Source organism: Phoenix dactylifera, unplaced genomic scaffold (assembly GCF_009389715.1).
Source record: "Phoenix dactylifera cultivar Barhee BC4 unplaced genomic scaffold, palm_55x_up_171113_PBpolish2nd_filt_p 000352F, whole genome shotgun sequence".
Taxonomy (NCBI): domain Eukaryota; kingdom Viridiplantae; phylum Streptophyta; class Magnoliopsida; order Arecales; family Arecaceae; genus Phoenix; species Phoenix dactylifera.
In genome coordinates this window covers 288506-305709 of record NW_024067810.1, presented here as the reverse complement: position 1 = coordinate 305709, position 17204 = coordinate 288506, and the positions used below count along the sequence as shown (strand labels likewise).

The window sequence follows — 17204 nt, the reverse complement described above, 5'->3', positions numbered from 1 at the left end:
CCATAGACAAATGGGATCAATATCGTTCTCATCATGAGCACCACCATCACAATTACCATTTTCATCATCATAAACAGCACCACCATTAGAATCTTCATGCATCATTGAATCTACTTGCCTATTCATTGAATCACCATCAACAGTAGCAGCTTCCTTGCTTATGCCTTCTTCTACTTCTTGATATGGTATCGTCGGAAGGAGAGACTGCTCGGTAAACGTGTTCGATTTTCTGGTAGATAATGACCTTGAATTACTCAGGAAGATGGCAGTAGCTACAATGTTTAGCATCATGAATACCAAACAAGAAGAGCTAGTCTTCTTCCTTGCCTTCATGACCTCTCTGCGTGTATGTGTGTGTGTGTGTGTTTGTTTGAAATTTCAGGCCACCTTGTTTCTCAAGAAATTACTTATATAGAGGTAGTCATTCTTAAAAATAGCAAACTTAACGATGGATTATTGAGTTGTCTCCAAGAAAACTCAAGCTGTAAAGCTTGAGAGCACATTTCTTCGCTGCATGAAGATGTGGTATATGCTTGGGATACCTGTTAACTGAGAACTAGTTTTGGAAGTGAGACTCTTCTCAGAAGCTTCATTAATATAGTTATGGAATGTGACTTACAGTGACTTGGCCATGTATAATTATATTGCTTAAGCAGCAAGACACCACTGCATGTATGATGTATTACCATATTTGCAGGGAATATCTTATTCATTTTTACAAAATTATAGAAGGAAGTCCTTGATAATTCGAACAAAACCCCTTTCTATCGGTTCCATGTTACATTTAAATTGACTGTAGGCCATTGTTAGACTTGCTGAAAATGCACAAAAAAAAAAAAAAGTTGACCCATGTCTTTAATTGTCTAACTTAATTTTTGAAAAAAAAATTAATTTTTTTAGATAATTGCATACTAAATTGAAAAATATGTTACACTACATGTGAGCACAATGATAAAAATTATCTTTCAGCATCCAATAAATATAACCATGTGTTTAGTTAAATTCCATGTAAATTTTATGCAGATTTAACGGAAAGGGGATTATATTTGCACAGTCAGTAGTTTTATTTATTGATATAAGAAGACTGTTTTCCAGAGATGTGTGATAATACAAGATGTTGCAAGTAAAAACTTTTATAAAAGATCACCACAAAGATTTTTCATGTTGACATTTTTGCTGTGATTTGTCACTTTTGTTTGACTTTTTGGCTTACCAAGCCATATTTAACAGAGGGAACTACGAGTTGAAGAACCAAGCCATCTCTTTTGAGAGACTACAATCCCTCATTGTCTTCATTTTTTTTGAAAAAATCTAACCTCTTGATAAGGTTCGATATCTTTATTATCAGATACAGGAGAGTGAACACAAACCAGATGGTAATCCTTTTCCTTTATCTTTCAAACATCTTTCTCAAGATACATTTTAAATAGACTTCTTTCAATTTTAGCTTGTGGAATTTTACATTTTTTTCCCTCTTCTGTTCCGCTACTTGGTTTCATTTTCTTGCCCAGATGTGCTAACCTCCGGAGGAACAAAAAGATAGCATCAAGATTTCATCACAGTGATAGAATCAAGAATCCATCGTTACAAAATTTACCGACACTGCAAATGATCATATTTAAACACCAGTGTTTAAACACCACTCAAGACATGGTTTCTTGCCCAGATGTGCCAACCTCAGGAGGAACAAAAAGACAGCATCAAGATTTCATCACACTGATAGAATCAAGAATCCATCATTATGAAGTTCACCAACACTACAAATGATTGTATTTAAACACCACTGAATGAAAACCAGGTGTTACAAATATAAATATCAACCAAGCTAGACAACAACAAAGGATAGAGTCAACAAAGTTACAGTTCTGGAGAAGCCTACAGAATCCATATATTAAAGTTCATCCCTTGATGAAAAAAACTAAATGCATGCAAACAAGCCTACAAGACAAGTTAGAGAAGGTGAGTTCCAATCATCAATTGCAACACATGGGAAGGCAGCTGTTACAAAAAGGGTATCTACTTCTGGTCAGTAAGATGCCTCGGAGGTGCGCAACAAACTGACTTTCTGAATAACTTCACCCTCCAGGTAAAGACACGTTAATATCTGTTGTGGAGCTCCTTGTCTCAGGTGTTGACTGTAGAGAAGCAGACCAGCTTTCTCCCCTAAAGGAGGAGGTCGCAAGCTTTGTTTTTGGGGTTGCTGAGCTCCGCTGCCCTTGCACAGTACCATACGCCGCCTCCATCTCTATGCTGGAAATCGGAACTGCAGCTGTTGGCGTTGACACAGTGAAAGTCGCTAATTTTGGCTTCTTGGTTTTCTGCTCCAGCTTGTAGCCTGGCAAAAAGCTTCCCACCACAACCTGATATAAACAAGGGAGAAAAGAACATCGAGTTGATCAAGTAGGTTTCTTAAAATTCTTAAGGTACATGAAGTCCAATCTGAAGAAAAACTGAGCTCATATGAGAATGAAGTGTAACTGAACACAAAGTACAGAGATATTGTCATGCAAATAAAAACTAGATGACTAACTTTCCTTGGAATATAAAAAAAGTATAATTTTGGTTGCCAACAAGATTCGAAGGTCCTCATAAATGGATGAAGGTTTGGAAAAAGGGCTCTAAAAGCAACTGCAGATGGTTTTGGAGCAAAGTGGTAAAAAAGGAACCCTGTAAAAGATATTCTCTATTATTGGAATATGGAGCTACAATATGTGTGGCTGTCTATGTATTTATGCATGTATGTATATGCATGTACCAATGGATACGAGAAAGAAAGCCATCAGTTCTCCAAAATTCATCAAAAATATGAGAAAAATCAAAGAAATAGCGTAGCCCATAAAGCAGCCACATCATCCTTTAAATGGGAAGCACTGTATATCACATGACTAGTTGACACTTTTCTTTGTTTTTAGTGGGGAAGGCAATAATTTAGTGTCCTTTTGCCTCCTCCCAGTTTGTTCCACTCAATTTTGGTATTGTAATCTTCTTCCTACTACTTGTCAATAAATGACAACCCTATTTGCGCCACTTTCTATAAATGAGAACTAACCACACAAACAGAATTCAAAATGTGGTCCTTTTCGGTATCCTAACCTCTTATTTCCAAAACCAAATTAGTTTATAACACATAATCCTTTTCAAAAGTATCACAAAACTATTCTCGTTCATGTTGTCTTTGTAGCCTACTTTTTCCTTCTAGTTTTTTAAACATCCGACAGAAACTGAACTCTATTATTTAACCACAGGATCTAAGGTTTAAAGTTTTGGCAAAATGGATCAGTTTTGGCTAAAACTGATCCATTTTGCCAAAACTAACTGGTTTTGACTAACACCTATCTGTTTCAGCAAAAACAGATAAATTTCAATCGAGATTAATGCCAAACAGGCCAAAGTTATCAGTTTCAGACATTTTGGCAGGTTTAGGTTAGATTCAGCAAGTTTGGGTCAGCTGCAGCTGAAACAAGCAAAAAATGCCGCTATCTGTTTCTATTTTTATTTAACAAGTAAATATATTTATTCTTTCTAAAAATCATCAAACACAATTCAACCACACATTTATTTAAGGCTCTGATGATCTTTTTCTTTTAATTCATGTCTAAGCTTTGCTGTTATTGGTGAGCAAAATGCAATATTAACTTATAATCAACATCACAATATGTAAACTAAAGAAGCATGTGCATGTAGGGCAGCCACTTATGACCAAATAAGCCAACTTAACCTGCAGCCAACCCACAGGTTCAGGTTTGACATAAATGGGATTGGGTCATAAATTGTCAACCCAGCCTAACCTATTTATTTAACATGTCCGGTTTAGATTTAGAGTCCTAACCCGTTTAACCTATTTAATAATTAGGTCTGATCATGACCGAACCCGTTTAACCTGATTCAAGTTTATCAAATAGGTTACGCAGGTTAGGTTGGGTTACTTGTTTACTAGAAAGGTCAGATTTGGCTATGGATTTTTGACTTATACTTGACCTAATCCTACTCGATTGCCACCTCTACATGCAAGTATAGTATTTTTACTCAATAAGTTAGTGCATTTATGTGTTTTTAATATGTTAAGCCTAAATACTATTTAACTTCAGTCTAAGACTATTCAAAATACATAAATTACGATTCTAAATAACTTAAAACATAATAAAATGGTGTAAAATAACTTGCCTTAATTGGTTTAATTTTTTCTTATTTGTCCATCTTTTGAGATTTTTTGATCGAAACTCTAAAACTAATAAAACCACTGAGACTGTCAAAATCAAAACTCTACATAAGGCACAAATAGCAAGCTGACAATGTACAAAGATACCAAGTGGAGATCTCTCTGAATCAAAATATCATACCAACAAGGCTAACATAAAACAAGACTACCCATCCCGTACATTTGTTCTAATTTTTTATAGTGGCCCCATGTCACAATGGAGCAATCTCACCATTGCAACAAGGCCTAACCTTAGCATGCAAACTCCAAAATAAACAAAATTATAAGTCCAACCATTTGGGACCTAAAGGAATCCACTATATTGTGACTATAAAAGCTAAGCCAAGCCACCACAATTGTTGAATCATTCACCACTTCTTTCGCTATAAATTTCCTCCCACCTGGTGACTTTGTTTATCTTGCCTACACTTATACCATCTGGACATGCTAAGACTCGATCACCCGCTCCTTTTGTTTTTCTCTCCCTTTGACCATTCTTTTTCCTTCCATAAAGTCATAACAAGATTGTCCTCCCTTCTCCTTTTCTTCTATAACTATTCTAGCATTAGTATAGAGCATAGGAATCGAGCATGAGAAAAGATAGAAAATGATCCAAGAACAAAGGGAACTAGCTGCCATGCTGATCTTCTCTCTTCAAAAGAATTTGGAATTGGCGGAGCAGATGCCACCATCCCATCTTATTCGAAAGAGCTCCCAGCCCCACCGGCTCTACTAAACCCCATCATCATCTGCATTATATATGTTTAACAAAAAAGCTGTATTTTTTTCTCATTAGTGTACATATTACTTCATATAACTTTCATTTCTATGGCTCTCTTTATCCCATAACTTGATAACTATCAAGAGATTTATTGATAATAGACAACAAAAAGCTTTTTAAACAAGGGCAATATGTGAAGACTTCAACAGGAAGAAAGCATTTAAAGCATCTTGCATCTTGTTGTGTTCAATAGTGTTACCTGCACAGGACTAGCAGCCACGAGTAGACCAGCAACTCCTCCCCCAACAACACGACCATCTGGGCTTGCCAGAGAAACACTCATCCCACCAGATCGACTCCTAGTTCCTCCATTCTCGGTCGGCATGAATGATCCTGATAAGGAGAGCAACTCAAAGCGGCCCTACAAAATCAGCCAGTGGAATAAAGTGGATCATTAAATAGCAGCAGAAGAGGCAGCAGCGATGCGGACAAACACATGCATGCACAGAATGGGGAATGTTGAAATCTATATTGTAGGCACTGAAGTCCAGATTTGGGATGAAAGGATTCACTAGAAAAGTGTTATGTGTCAACAAATTAGACCCTTTTCATTTGCTGAAAGCAGATTGACCAGGGAATTAAGGTTGTGTTCTTCTAAGATCCCATTCTCCCTTGAAATCCAAACTGTTTATCTTAATAATGAGCTCCAAGCCTTTTTTCTAATAGGGGTCAGCTTTCGGGAGCATTATGGCCAATCAAAGTTAAAAAAAAAGACATCTTACAGTCAGCAGAAAATCTAACAGCCCTTAATGAATTGGTGCCAATTTCTGAATTAAGGTGGACTCATCATCATTCCAGGAAGACCAACCAGCAGGAAAGGAGACCTATCTCATTCTGCAATTTAAACTATTTTAACCCAGAGAAGATGCTCCAAGATTTCCTAGAGTTAATAGTCTAGATGAAGTGGGAAGGATAAAAGGTTTGACATGGTAATCATCCATGAGATATAAATTGCAATCCTAATAATATGCATCCATTTCTTGGATAAATTAGCATAAAACAAAGAAATTCAAGAAGAAATATAGAAGGCAAAAGAAGATTTCTAACTTGTAGCCATACTTGCATTTACAAAAGCTTCAATGTAGTAGAGAAAAATGGAATTGCAAGTCCGTGTGTGCATGCGACAATGTGTGTGAGCAAGAGAGAGCACGGTTTGAGCCCACAAGTTACGATTGCAAAATACATAATCGGCCATCAGACTTATGAATCTACACAGTAATGGAAAACATGTAAAATATAAAAACCGAAGCTAAACTGTGTTTGCATGTCAATATATTAGAATAAGCCAGATGCAATGCATGCAGGCGGAAACATACAACCTCCCATGTGGAGCCTCCTGCACCATTCAAGAGTTTTCTTTTGATCCAGGAGAATCACCAGACTTGATGTGGACCACTTGGACCACTATGAGTATTTAGGAAGATCACCAAATTTGAGTATTTAGGAGGATCACCAAACTTGATGTAGATCATTTTAGCCACTACGAGTATCTAAGGAGATCACCAAACTCGATATGGATCATTCTGACCACTATGAGAATTCAAAAAGATCACTAGACTCGATGTGGACCATTTTGACCACTACGAGCAGAGCTGGATAGGATTCAGAAGCGAGATCCGCCACATCGGAAAGCCGAGTCGCATGCCAAACTTCCGGAGGCTATAACTTGATCATACAATGCTTGATTGAAACGATCTTTTTTTTTTTTGGAAATTGAGTATCTTTACGAGATCTACAACTTTGGGCCAACCTCCTAGAAGATTGAATCGGACCGAAATTCCATCATTTAGGCTCCGAAACGGACGGGTCAAACCAAAAATTTTCTTTTCGGATAAGACTTTGACCGGACGTAATTCTCTATCCGAGAAAAATCAGGTGGAGCGACATAAGATAGGGTTGATGTAGAAGTCGAGATGTACTTTCTCGAGAGTTTTAGCTTTTTTTACTAGAGATATCTATTTTAGGAAAAAAAGTCATACTACAATTAGGAAGAGAAATCCGACCCAAATTGTATTAGGGCAGACCTCACATTATAATAGCGGCTATGTACCTCATTTTTTTAATGATCAATGAAAAAAAAGGACTTAAAGCCCTACTTTCGAGATTCCTCCATCTTCTAGTTTTTTTTTGAGAGATTCAAATTAAGCATGTTGAAAATCTTCCTTCTTCCCGATCGAATTAAGTTGGTATCAGAGCTTCGGTCCTTTACATCTATGAAAGCTTTAGTGCATGGCCCAAATATGCGAACGGTACAAGCAATCAGGAGGACTATCCGTGCTTGAAGTATATTGAAGGACAAAGGCGAGTATGGCTGTTACTTCTACCTCGACGGATGATGAGATGATGGAAAAGTCTCACACAATGAGAGGAGAAAATAGCCTAACTCACTGAGATCATGTCTCGATTGGCGACGCCCCAACACAAGCATCAACAACTCTATCTTCGAGCAAAACCAAGTGGTTTAGCCATAAGACAGAGAAGCACGCATTTTTTTTATCTTCAATTTTGATTTAGCAGGAGCTAAATCCTTTAAACAAGAAGTGCTCTGATCCAGAAGAATCACCGGACTCGATGTGGACCAGTTTGGCTACTACGAGTATTCAAGAGGATTACTAAACTCAACATGGATCACTTTGGCTACTACGAGTATTTAAAAGGATCACCAAACTCGATGTGAATTACTTTGGCCACTACGAGTATTCAGGAGAATCTTCGGACTCGATGTGGACCACTTTGATCACTACAAGCGAGGTTGGACAAGATTTAAAAGCGAGATCCGCCACATCGAAAAGCCGAGTAGCAGGCCAAACTTATAGAGGCCATAATTTGGTCATACGATGCCCGATTGAGATGATCTTTATTTTGAAATTAGATATCTTTTCGAGATCTACAACTAGAAGGTTGAATTAGGATGAAATTCCGCCGTTAGACCCCGAAACGGGCTGGTCAAACCGAAAGTTTCCTTTTTGGGTAAAACTTTAACCAGGCATAGCTCTTTATCTAATAGAAATCTGGTGGAGTGACGAAGGCAGAGTTGATGTAAAAGTCGAGATCTACTTTCTTGAGATTTTTAGCTTTTTTTTTTTTACTAGAGATGTCTATTTTAGAAAAATGAGTCCTACAAGAATTAGGAAGAGAAATCCGACTCAAATTGTGTTAGAGCAGACCTCATATTATAAATAGAGGTTATGTACCTCATTTTTTTAAGAAATTAATGAAAAAAATTTAAAGCCTTACTTTCGAGATTCGTCCATCTTCTTTTAGTTTTCTTTTGAGAGATTCATGTTGAGCGAGTTGAAAAAAATCTTTCTTCTCCAGGATTGGATCACTTTTAATAGTAAAATAGATAAAGATAAATTGTGAATTACTATGCAACTAGACAATACTTAGTCCTGCTAATGTTATAACCATACTGTAAATGCAAACTAAGATCATTTATTTGGGATCAACCTTTTGAATTAAGTTTCTAGTGAAACCACTTAATGATACGGAGAGAATGCATCATCTAATATCTAAGGATGCTAATGGGTTAAGAAGACTAGGATGTAACCTGAACCCAACTGTACCTGAAGTTCTAAACTCTGGATTCCAACTAGGCTAGTGATCGATCTAGTAGAATTAGCCCCACCCAATTTGACCCAACAAATTAAATAGCATAGAGGTAGAACTGAGCACCAATTTAAACCTGGCACTGAATTTCCATTCGAACTCAACTTGTTGGGTAGATGTATCAGATCAAAGTCTTAATCATGCGGCTCAAATCCAATTTGGATCTGACCTAGATCAACTGAACTAACAGGAACCAAACCCTTGGCATCTCAAATTCATCTAGAGAGTAAAAACATCATCATTCCTATTTTAATGTTTATTAAATTCTATTCTAGGTAACACATGGTCCAACATATACATTACTAATAATGGACTGAGTAATGCAAAAAGAGAACACAATAATGCAATTCAAAATTAAGGAAAGAAAAAGTAAAGATGAATACTTCCTGGTAGCAATGCATGACATTATATAACATGAAAATTGTATAATAAAGCCATATATGCAATCAAGATACATCGTATCAAATACTGAAGTTGTGTTACAAAGTCACATGTGCAATGCAAGTTCTTAATAGTCAATAAATAACTTCTGTTGGATGGGAAAAAATTTCATACATTATAGCCTCCTAATACTTCGCACATCGAAAGCATATAACTGAATTGAAGGCTTGTTCCGAATCCAGAAAGTGGTGAAACCATTAGTAGTTCATGTTAATAAATATGTGCGCTCCTACTCGATATTGTTGGAAGCCTCTCATATTTCTCCTTTTGTAATTGACTAGACTGATAATGAGAGCAACTATGGCAATATTTAGATGAATTTCAATTGTTTGAATATGACTTACTGGGCAACAGATGGACGTCCAGAGAACCTCCTCAAAAGTTTTTGTTATTATATAGTAGAGATTTTAAAATGGTTTCACATACCAGAAAAGGCATTTGGATACAGCCAGAGGAGGATACACGTTACCACGAAATAATCCTCCTTTAAAAGAGTAACTCCATTGAAGGAGGCTTACCATCCAACTGAAAATATCTACCAGCCTATAGCAGTCTTAACACCTTAGGCAAAAGAAAGCCATTGATCACAGAGGAGACATGTTCGAGCCTGCAAACTCTGAAATGATACAGCTCGGGTGTTGGCTAGTGAATGATGGGATTAGGTAGTCCAAGCCCTTCGTGTTTGGTAAAATTTCAAAGTGGAAAAAGTACATGTGTGTGTAATATGTTCCATACCAGTGACTTGTTGACACAATACAGAGGGGTGTGTCATGCCCAGAATAATATCACCTTGTACATGGGCTCATATACAGTGTCTAACAAAAGTGTTTTACTTAGAATATAAGTTGATCATTTTTCCTAGATCCCTTCTATATATCCTTTGAGCAATCAACTGCTCCACGATGTGAAGGATAAACCCTAGACTTGACAGCATAAGTTTTCATGATTTCTTGAATTTTTATTAATATCATAATTTTTTTAATGATGTATATGTGTAACAAAATAAGCAATGTACCACATTTTTTCACTTAATATTCAAAATTAGATTACCAAATCCTAAAAATGAGCAAAGAGACTTTAGATCAAATTACTTATAATTACTATAATTATGTAAATAAATGTTAGCGGTCATTAGATAAACTTAGTTATAAAGATGTAATCACAAGTTATTTGCTATGTCCTCACACTAAACTATTCTGCTTAATTGTATAATACATTTGAGTCACGTCAAGTCACTGAGATCTCAATTTCTTTAAGTAGGACATTCATTGGAAGCATGAGAATATTTACATATATGGGGAAATTGGTTCCATTGGAGATGTAAATATTGAACTTTGTCAGCATGGGTCAATATAGAAAGAAGAAATAAAAGGTTAGTGGATGCGACGAGGTGAAAAGATGATGGCAGATCAAAATAATGGGGGGAAACTATGGAGGAGTCAGAAAACATAAAGCAGGTAAAGCACGGTATTCAAAGCACTCATGCATCAACAAATATAAGCAAGGTCAAGAGTGGAAAAAACCCTAAGATATGGAGGAGGCTCAATATTAGCTCCTACTAACTCCTTGGGGGCCCATTACTAGCACATAGTCCTCAGATGTCAAACCCTACTTTGACTAGTTTGAAGTCCAGTGAGCACCCATTCATTAGAAAAACATATACATATTCACCTATAAAATTCCTCTATCCTACAACTTATAATCATTTACATTTGGAGTTTTTTTTTTAAAAGGCTTTCATGAGTCTACTTGGTACCAACATATGCCTCGTTTGTCCTAACTTAATTCAACTACTAATATTGTGTTGTTTTCCTCATTGATCATCTATTCACTTAAATTCACACCAGACAGATATCTATTTTCATATGTGGATCTCATTATCTAGTCTCTCCCGCACCACTGATTTCATCTTTGTTTCAATCTAGTCTTCTTGGTCAATTAATTAAGTCAGCATGCTGTTGTCATTCTATCATACGTTCTCATATGACTTTCAGGCTCCTATTTTCCATTTGATATAAGTTTAATGCATCTCTATTATAGAGTTCTGCTAAAAAATTTCTAGGAGTTGAGTTAGTGACCATGCAGAGTCTCTATGAATAAAACCCAAATATGATCATATATTCACTATCCAAGTCTAATTCTTTTATTTATTAGTTGAATGTCCTAATGTAGAACATATCTCTATCTCTTCCAAAGATCGATTATTTTATAAGAAGGCATAGAAAATAGTCATCAAACCTAACCTTATTTATCCAAAGTAAAAAAAAAATGTTGGTTGAGGCAGAAAGTGAGGATGAATTAATGAATGCTAAGTTTAAGCAGTTCAACTATTGCTCAGAATTCAAAACATCACCATAAATTTCATAGGGACAGATCAGTTTTCAAACCTCGTAAGTCAGTGTACCACCAGAGGAATCAGGTTGACGAAGTGTAACATTTGATATGATGCCATTAGCAGATAGAATACAAATAGCCTGAGGCCCTTGTTGAGAAAATGATATGATCTTCATAGTAACATCCTAGAACAATTGTAAAGGCAAATTAACAACAATTCACAACAATAAAGGGTTTTACTAATGGTGAAGACTAAAAATATAATATTTTATAACAAGATTTGCAACCACTTCTACTACCATTTGTGAAAAAGAATACCACTGCTAAAAAGGACTTTATTATGTCATATTTTATGAAACATCACACTTTGATTAACCAAAGAATCAATGTTTTTCTCTCAACATTATAAACAAATATCCAAAAATAACCTCAGAAAGCATCGATTTTTTACGCACAAAAAAAGAATCTATCAGATGTTCAAAAAACCCAAAAGTTTGTAAAACAATCTAAAGATGTTGCAGTCACAATATTCATTTGACAACATGCTATCCATTATGTTCTCTCCGAGCAACATGCAAATGCAATGGAAGCATCATCTCCCCAAAACAATAAAGATGTGCAATAAAAGAAAATAATCATCATCAGAAGGCAATTGTGGACACAATTAGTGTAATCATGGTCTCCATAACATATGACTCTTGATCACTTGCATGAGAGCATAGCTGGCGTAAGCTTTTCAAATAGGTAAGAATTGTACATAAGCCTAAGGGAACCTTGATCATCAATAGGCTGCAAAGTGGCAATACAGTGATCACACTAATGTCTATAGTCTTGTAAGCATGTTCTTTGAACCAGCCAACCAAACACCGATTAAAAAATCGTACGGAGTTAACATGTACAATATGTCAAGGCTTCGCATCAACAAATGCAAATACCACTGACTAATTTAAATCATCAGTACTGAAGTTTATTATATTAAGAGAAAAAAGAATAAATACAAACTTCCACATGGTTGCTTAATCACTGATATAAAATTGGCAAAATCACCAATACTATGTCTACATGTTTCCTTTGACAGACTAATGAGGACTAAAGTAAAAGCTATAAAACAAGGTTTTAGTTGAGAAGGAAGGAAATAATGGGAAAAGAAAACTAAGATTGGGATATTGAGAAACAAAGGAAATCTCTTCGAAAAATTTCTCCTTGTTAAGGAAACCATGAGGTGCTAGGATTGATGCCAACTAATTTTATTTGTGCATTACATATATGCATACATTTTGATCACATCTTCATGTCTAAATTTCCTGCTAGGCTAACAATCACCAGAAAGGTACTTGGTGAATTAAAATTTTCTGGTTGAAATTCATAATTGCGATTTACCAAATTAAGATAAAACAATTTTGTCAGAGCAAACCAAGAAAGAATTTTGATGGTTCCCCCAGACTAGCTCAATCAACCAACAAAATAAGTAAACCAATGATTCCATTATCCTTAAGAGTACTTGAGGAATTGTAGAATATTAAGAAAAATGAAAAGTGACAACGATATGAAAGAATAAGAAAGCCCATTATGTTGCAAGATATGGAAATAAATTCACCACATGTATTGACATTACATGTGAAAAATGATGTGTAAGTGTAGGTCCGGATTAATTTTGAAAAGAGAAATCTTCAAAGTTACTCAGTAAGGGTTCTCTCTAGTTTTTAATTATTTCATAAAGAGTTATCAATATTCTTAAGTATAATGTAATAACCTAAGTTTAACATACTACATAAATTAGTTAGTAGGCTTTCAGAATTAAAACTTCCACATGCCCCAAACTCCAATAAGATAACTACACAAGGCCACGTGGCAAATATGACTTACTTTTTAAACATTGTTGCCAACATATCTAGCCCTAGAGGTCAAATGAAACATCAATATCCTGCCCAGAAATAGGATTGGTGTGATTCTTGGTGCATTTATTGAAAAAATGGATCTTTAATCTTTTTAACGTCTAATAAGCCTGGTATCATTCATATAGGAAGCTCCACTGATTCAGAATTAAAACTTCCACATGCCCCAAACTCCAATAAGATAACTACACAAGGCCACGTGGCAAATATGACTTACTTTTTAAACATTGTTGCCAACATATCTAGCCCTAGAGGTCAAATGAAACATCAATATCCTGCCCAGAAATAGGATTGGTGTGATTCTTGGTGCATTTATTGAAAAAATGAATCTTTAATCTTTTTAACGTCTAATAAGCCTGGTATCATTCATATAGGAAGCTCCACTGATCCATTGAAATGCATGATTGAAAAGGTCATTGCTATTCACAAGACATCTTAGTCTTTGAAATTAGATGAAAATATTTCCAAACTTCTAAATTGGGGTTTCCTTAAGCTTTATACTTAAAAAAATAAATATAGCAGGATAAAAGTATTATCCATTGCCTAGAAAAGTCCTATAAAAGACTTCTAAAAGTGACAATCTCAAATTATATAAACAAGGCATGCTTTTTTTTTTTTTTTTGGTTGGGTGGGGGGGGGGGGGGGGGTATCACCTAATCTGTATATTATTTTTGTGCATGTCATTGCCGTTAAAATATCAAATGATTAGAAAAAAAGACCTTCCATGTAGTAACCCAGGGATAAACAATATGATATAGAGAAAAGATGCATGGTAGACAGTGCAATGGAAAACATGGTAGATACTACAATATATAAGAAGAGGGTATTTTGCCGATTTTTAACATTCGGTGATGAATATGAAAGATTTCTCTAAGTTTATGCTAGCAATACCTCGCCAGCTGCAACAGTGATGACATGAGGTGTGAAATTTGCACCAGCAGAGCATGCAACCATTTCACCTGCATTAAGAATGTATTAATTATGAGTGAACCAACCTATGCGTACTTGAGAAAAAAAATGTGTAAGGACAAAGGTCTTGTAAAAATCACACTCCTTTAATAGTTTAAGATGAACTAACCATACAAATTTTACACAAGCGATTTGAATGTTTAGGAGGAAAAGAAAACATTAACCAGCTGAAGCAGTATTCAAAAATCGATTTCTTGAAATCATCAGACTTAGACTTCCTAAAGGAGAGGGAATACTGCCCGACAGTCTCTTCGTCTGATTCGAGGTCCCATCATTAACAGAACATCAGTAAGACCTCATCCACAGTCCTCCAATAGAACCAAATATGGACAGTACAAGCAATTCCTAGATCTGAATCAGGTTCCAACAACCTACAAAGGAAGGCAACTAGAATTTTAACCCCGCTCACTTTTCATGGTTTTGACAACAATTCAACCCACATCAGTATAAGAAACTTACAAATTTCACCTATAACCAGAGTCACCAAGATTCAGATTCTCAGTTCCCCAAACCCACCCCACAAAACTTGCCTTTCCCCAGAAGAAAGGACCCCCATTTCTTGGAAGATCTGATGCAAGAGATCTTATCTAGCGGTCCCACACACTAATTCCAGCAACTTACCTCTGAACTCACTGGTCTAGAGTTACAGATCAAATTCGACTGCAAGCAGAAAGGAAGACAGGGACAAGAAACATATATACAGCACATAAGACCAATAAAGGGAAGTAAATATTGTCATGTCAGTTAGAAAAGTTCCAGGAAAACCAAAACTAACATGAATTGCAGCAGAAAGGGACTCATTTGACACGAAAAAATCTAATATTTTACCAAATCTAAACAACAATCCCAAATAGCATACCGTAATATTATAATAAAATTCACAAAAATCAGACAAATTCAAAAAATTGTAGAAGAATATCTAAGCATCAGATCATCTTCCGAGCTACAGCACCAATATATCCTAAATCGAACTCAAATACCATGAAAATAGAAGGGGTAAGAGGTAAGATGTAATAATTTCACACCTGAAGACTCTAACTCAAACCCATACTGTTGCTTGCTAACAAAACCCCCTGGCCGCCCTCTACCCCGCTTCATCGCCGCCCCCACCGCCGCCACGGTCTGGTACTCCCCCGCCGGCACCGAGGCCGAGATCGGCACCGGGTTCAGCGGCAGCAACAAGCTCCCGTCAGGCCCGTACTTCCTCGGCCTCCCCCGCTTCTTCTTCATCACCGGCGTCGCCAGGCTCACGGACGCCGGCCCCACGGGTACCGCCGCCGGAGGCGGCCTCGGGACCTCCGCCGCCGGAACAGCGGCAGCCGTCGCGCCGCCCTGGCCAGACTCCTCCGTCTTCGCCGTCATCGGCGCCGCCGACGGCGGGAAGCTCCCAGCGGTCTCCACCGCCGCCGTCGTAACCGCCACCGCAGCAGGCGTGTCTCCTTCCCTCCCTTCCATGCATAGATAAACCCCACGAAACCCTAGAAATCTCGGCGCTTGATCAGTAGTTCAAGGGCCAGATGGAGACCTCTCGACCGTCCGATTCGGGGACCTAGCTCCAGCTCTCGCCATTGGAGAGGAGAGGAGAGCTCGAGGACAAGAGAGCCATCTCGAAACCAAAATAAAAAAATCCTCTCGGACCTGGTACCGATTTCCACTCAACCGGTCGGAGAAGACAGCAGTGTCGGAAAACCGCCACGAAGTTCGCCGGCGGTCTTCGGAAACAGATGGAGCGAAGATGGGAGAAGACTCGGAAGAGAGGCGAGAGAAATGGAAAGTTTAAAAAAAAAAAGAAAGAAAAGATTGATAAAAAGGATAAAATGAAAGATATAAAAAAATAATATTATAATATTATAATCTGAGGGGCTACGAAAATCGAAATATGCGTTTGTGATGGGAAATACTTCTTTTCTTCCGTCCATTATGGGGGAGATAATAAACAAAGAAATGGGTAGAATTGGAAAAAAAAAGACTTTTTTTTTGTTTTATTATTTTTATTTTTTTTATTTTCAATTATGATTCTGGATTTAACGCTGGGAGGCAATCAAGCAAACGTGTCGGAGACCCGCTTTTTGCTTACCACTCTTTGTCCCTTTTCTCGAACTAAGAACTTTAAAAAAGGAGATCACGAACGTGCCCTCGTAATTCAAATTAGTTTCTATAATGCCACGCTATTCGTCGTTACTTTCGCGTGCTCTTCCTTTTGGCTTCTAGCGTGCTTCCACCATGCCCGATTCTCGTCACCCCAGGTGAGCCTTCGTTGGTCGACCGCTCACCGAGCATGAGTTGAATCCAAACCGGATCCTGGAGTGGATCCGCTTACGAGTTTTGCGGCGAGTGGTGCGGTGAAGCTGCTCAAGCTTGGCTTGGCGTACAAAGTAATCAAGCTCGAGTCAAATTTAAGCAACTTGACATTATGTTCAGGCCTGGCATGTCCTTATATTAAACTAGACTTGAGCAAAATCCAGGTGAGATTCTGATTGTTGTTGTTGCTACTGCTGCGAACCAAATCATTTAGGCTCAGCCCAAGCTGCCAAAAATGTTTTAAGTTTGCGAGGCAAATGAGCTTGTTAGATCATATCTATTAGCTTAAATAGTGGACCAGTCCAACCATTAATCGATACACAAAAATCGACAAAAAGACAAAAAAAAAAAAGGCGGACAATACCGATGTGTTTGTATATATTAGTTTGCGGTTGGACTAGCGTACTAGTTCAATAAAATTAAAAATTTTATAATGAGCTTGAGCCCGAGCCATCTTTAACTAGCTTTAGCTAAGCCCACAATCTGCTGGCAAGGAGCTTGCTTACTGCTTTATAAATTATAAATCTGATTGATCTCAAATCAGATTATATTGAGATTTGAAATTTATAAAAAATATAAAATATATAAATAAATTTATTTTATTCTATAAGCTCAAGTTTTGGTGGATTCAACTTGGTATCAAAGAAAAAAAAAAAAGTCCTGAATTAGAATCCTA

General features: G+C 37.0%; 1 protein-coding gene across 1 annotated transcript; it reads right to left on the bottom strand.

Moving 5' to 3' along the window:
• Window positions 1–1717: 1717 nt before the first annotated feature.
• On the bottom strand, window positions 1718–16021 carry LOC103717406 (AT-hook motif nuclear-localized protein 1-like). Its single transcript, XM_008805779.4, has 5 exons — window positions 15253–16021; window positions 14150–14217; window positions 11417–11548; window positions 5179–5340; window positions 1718–2360 (listed from the first exon to the last, which is right to left on the bottom strand). Exons 1-5 carry the CDS (start codon window positions 15680–15682, stop codon window positions 2076–2078), a joined length of 1077 nt encoding a protein of 358 aa, XP_008804001.2. The 5' UTR covers window positions 15683–16021; the 3' UTR covers window positions 1718–2075.
• Window positions 16022–17204: the final 1183 nt, after the last annotated feature.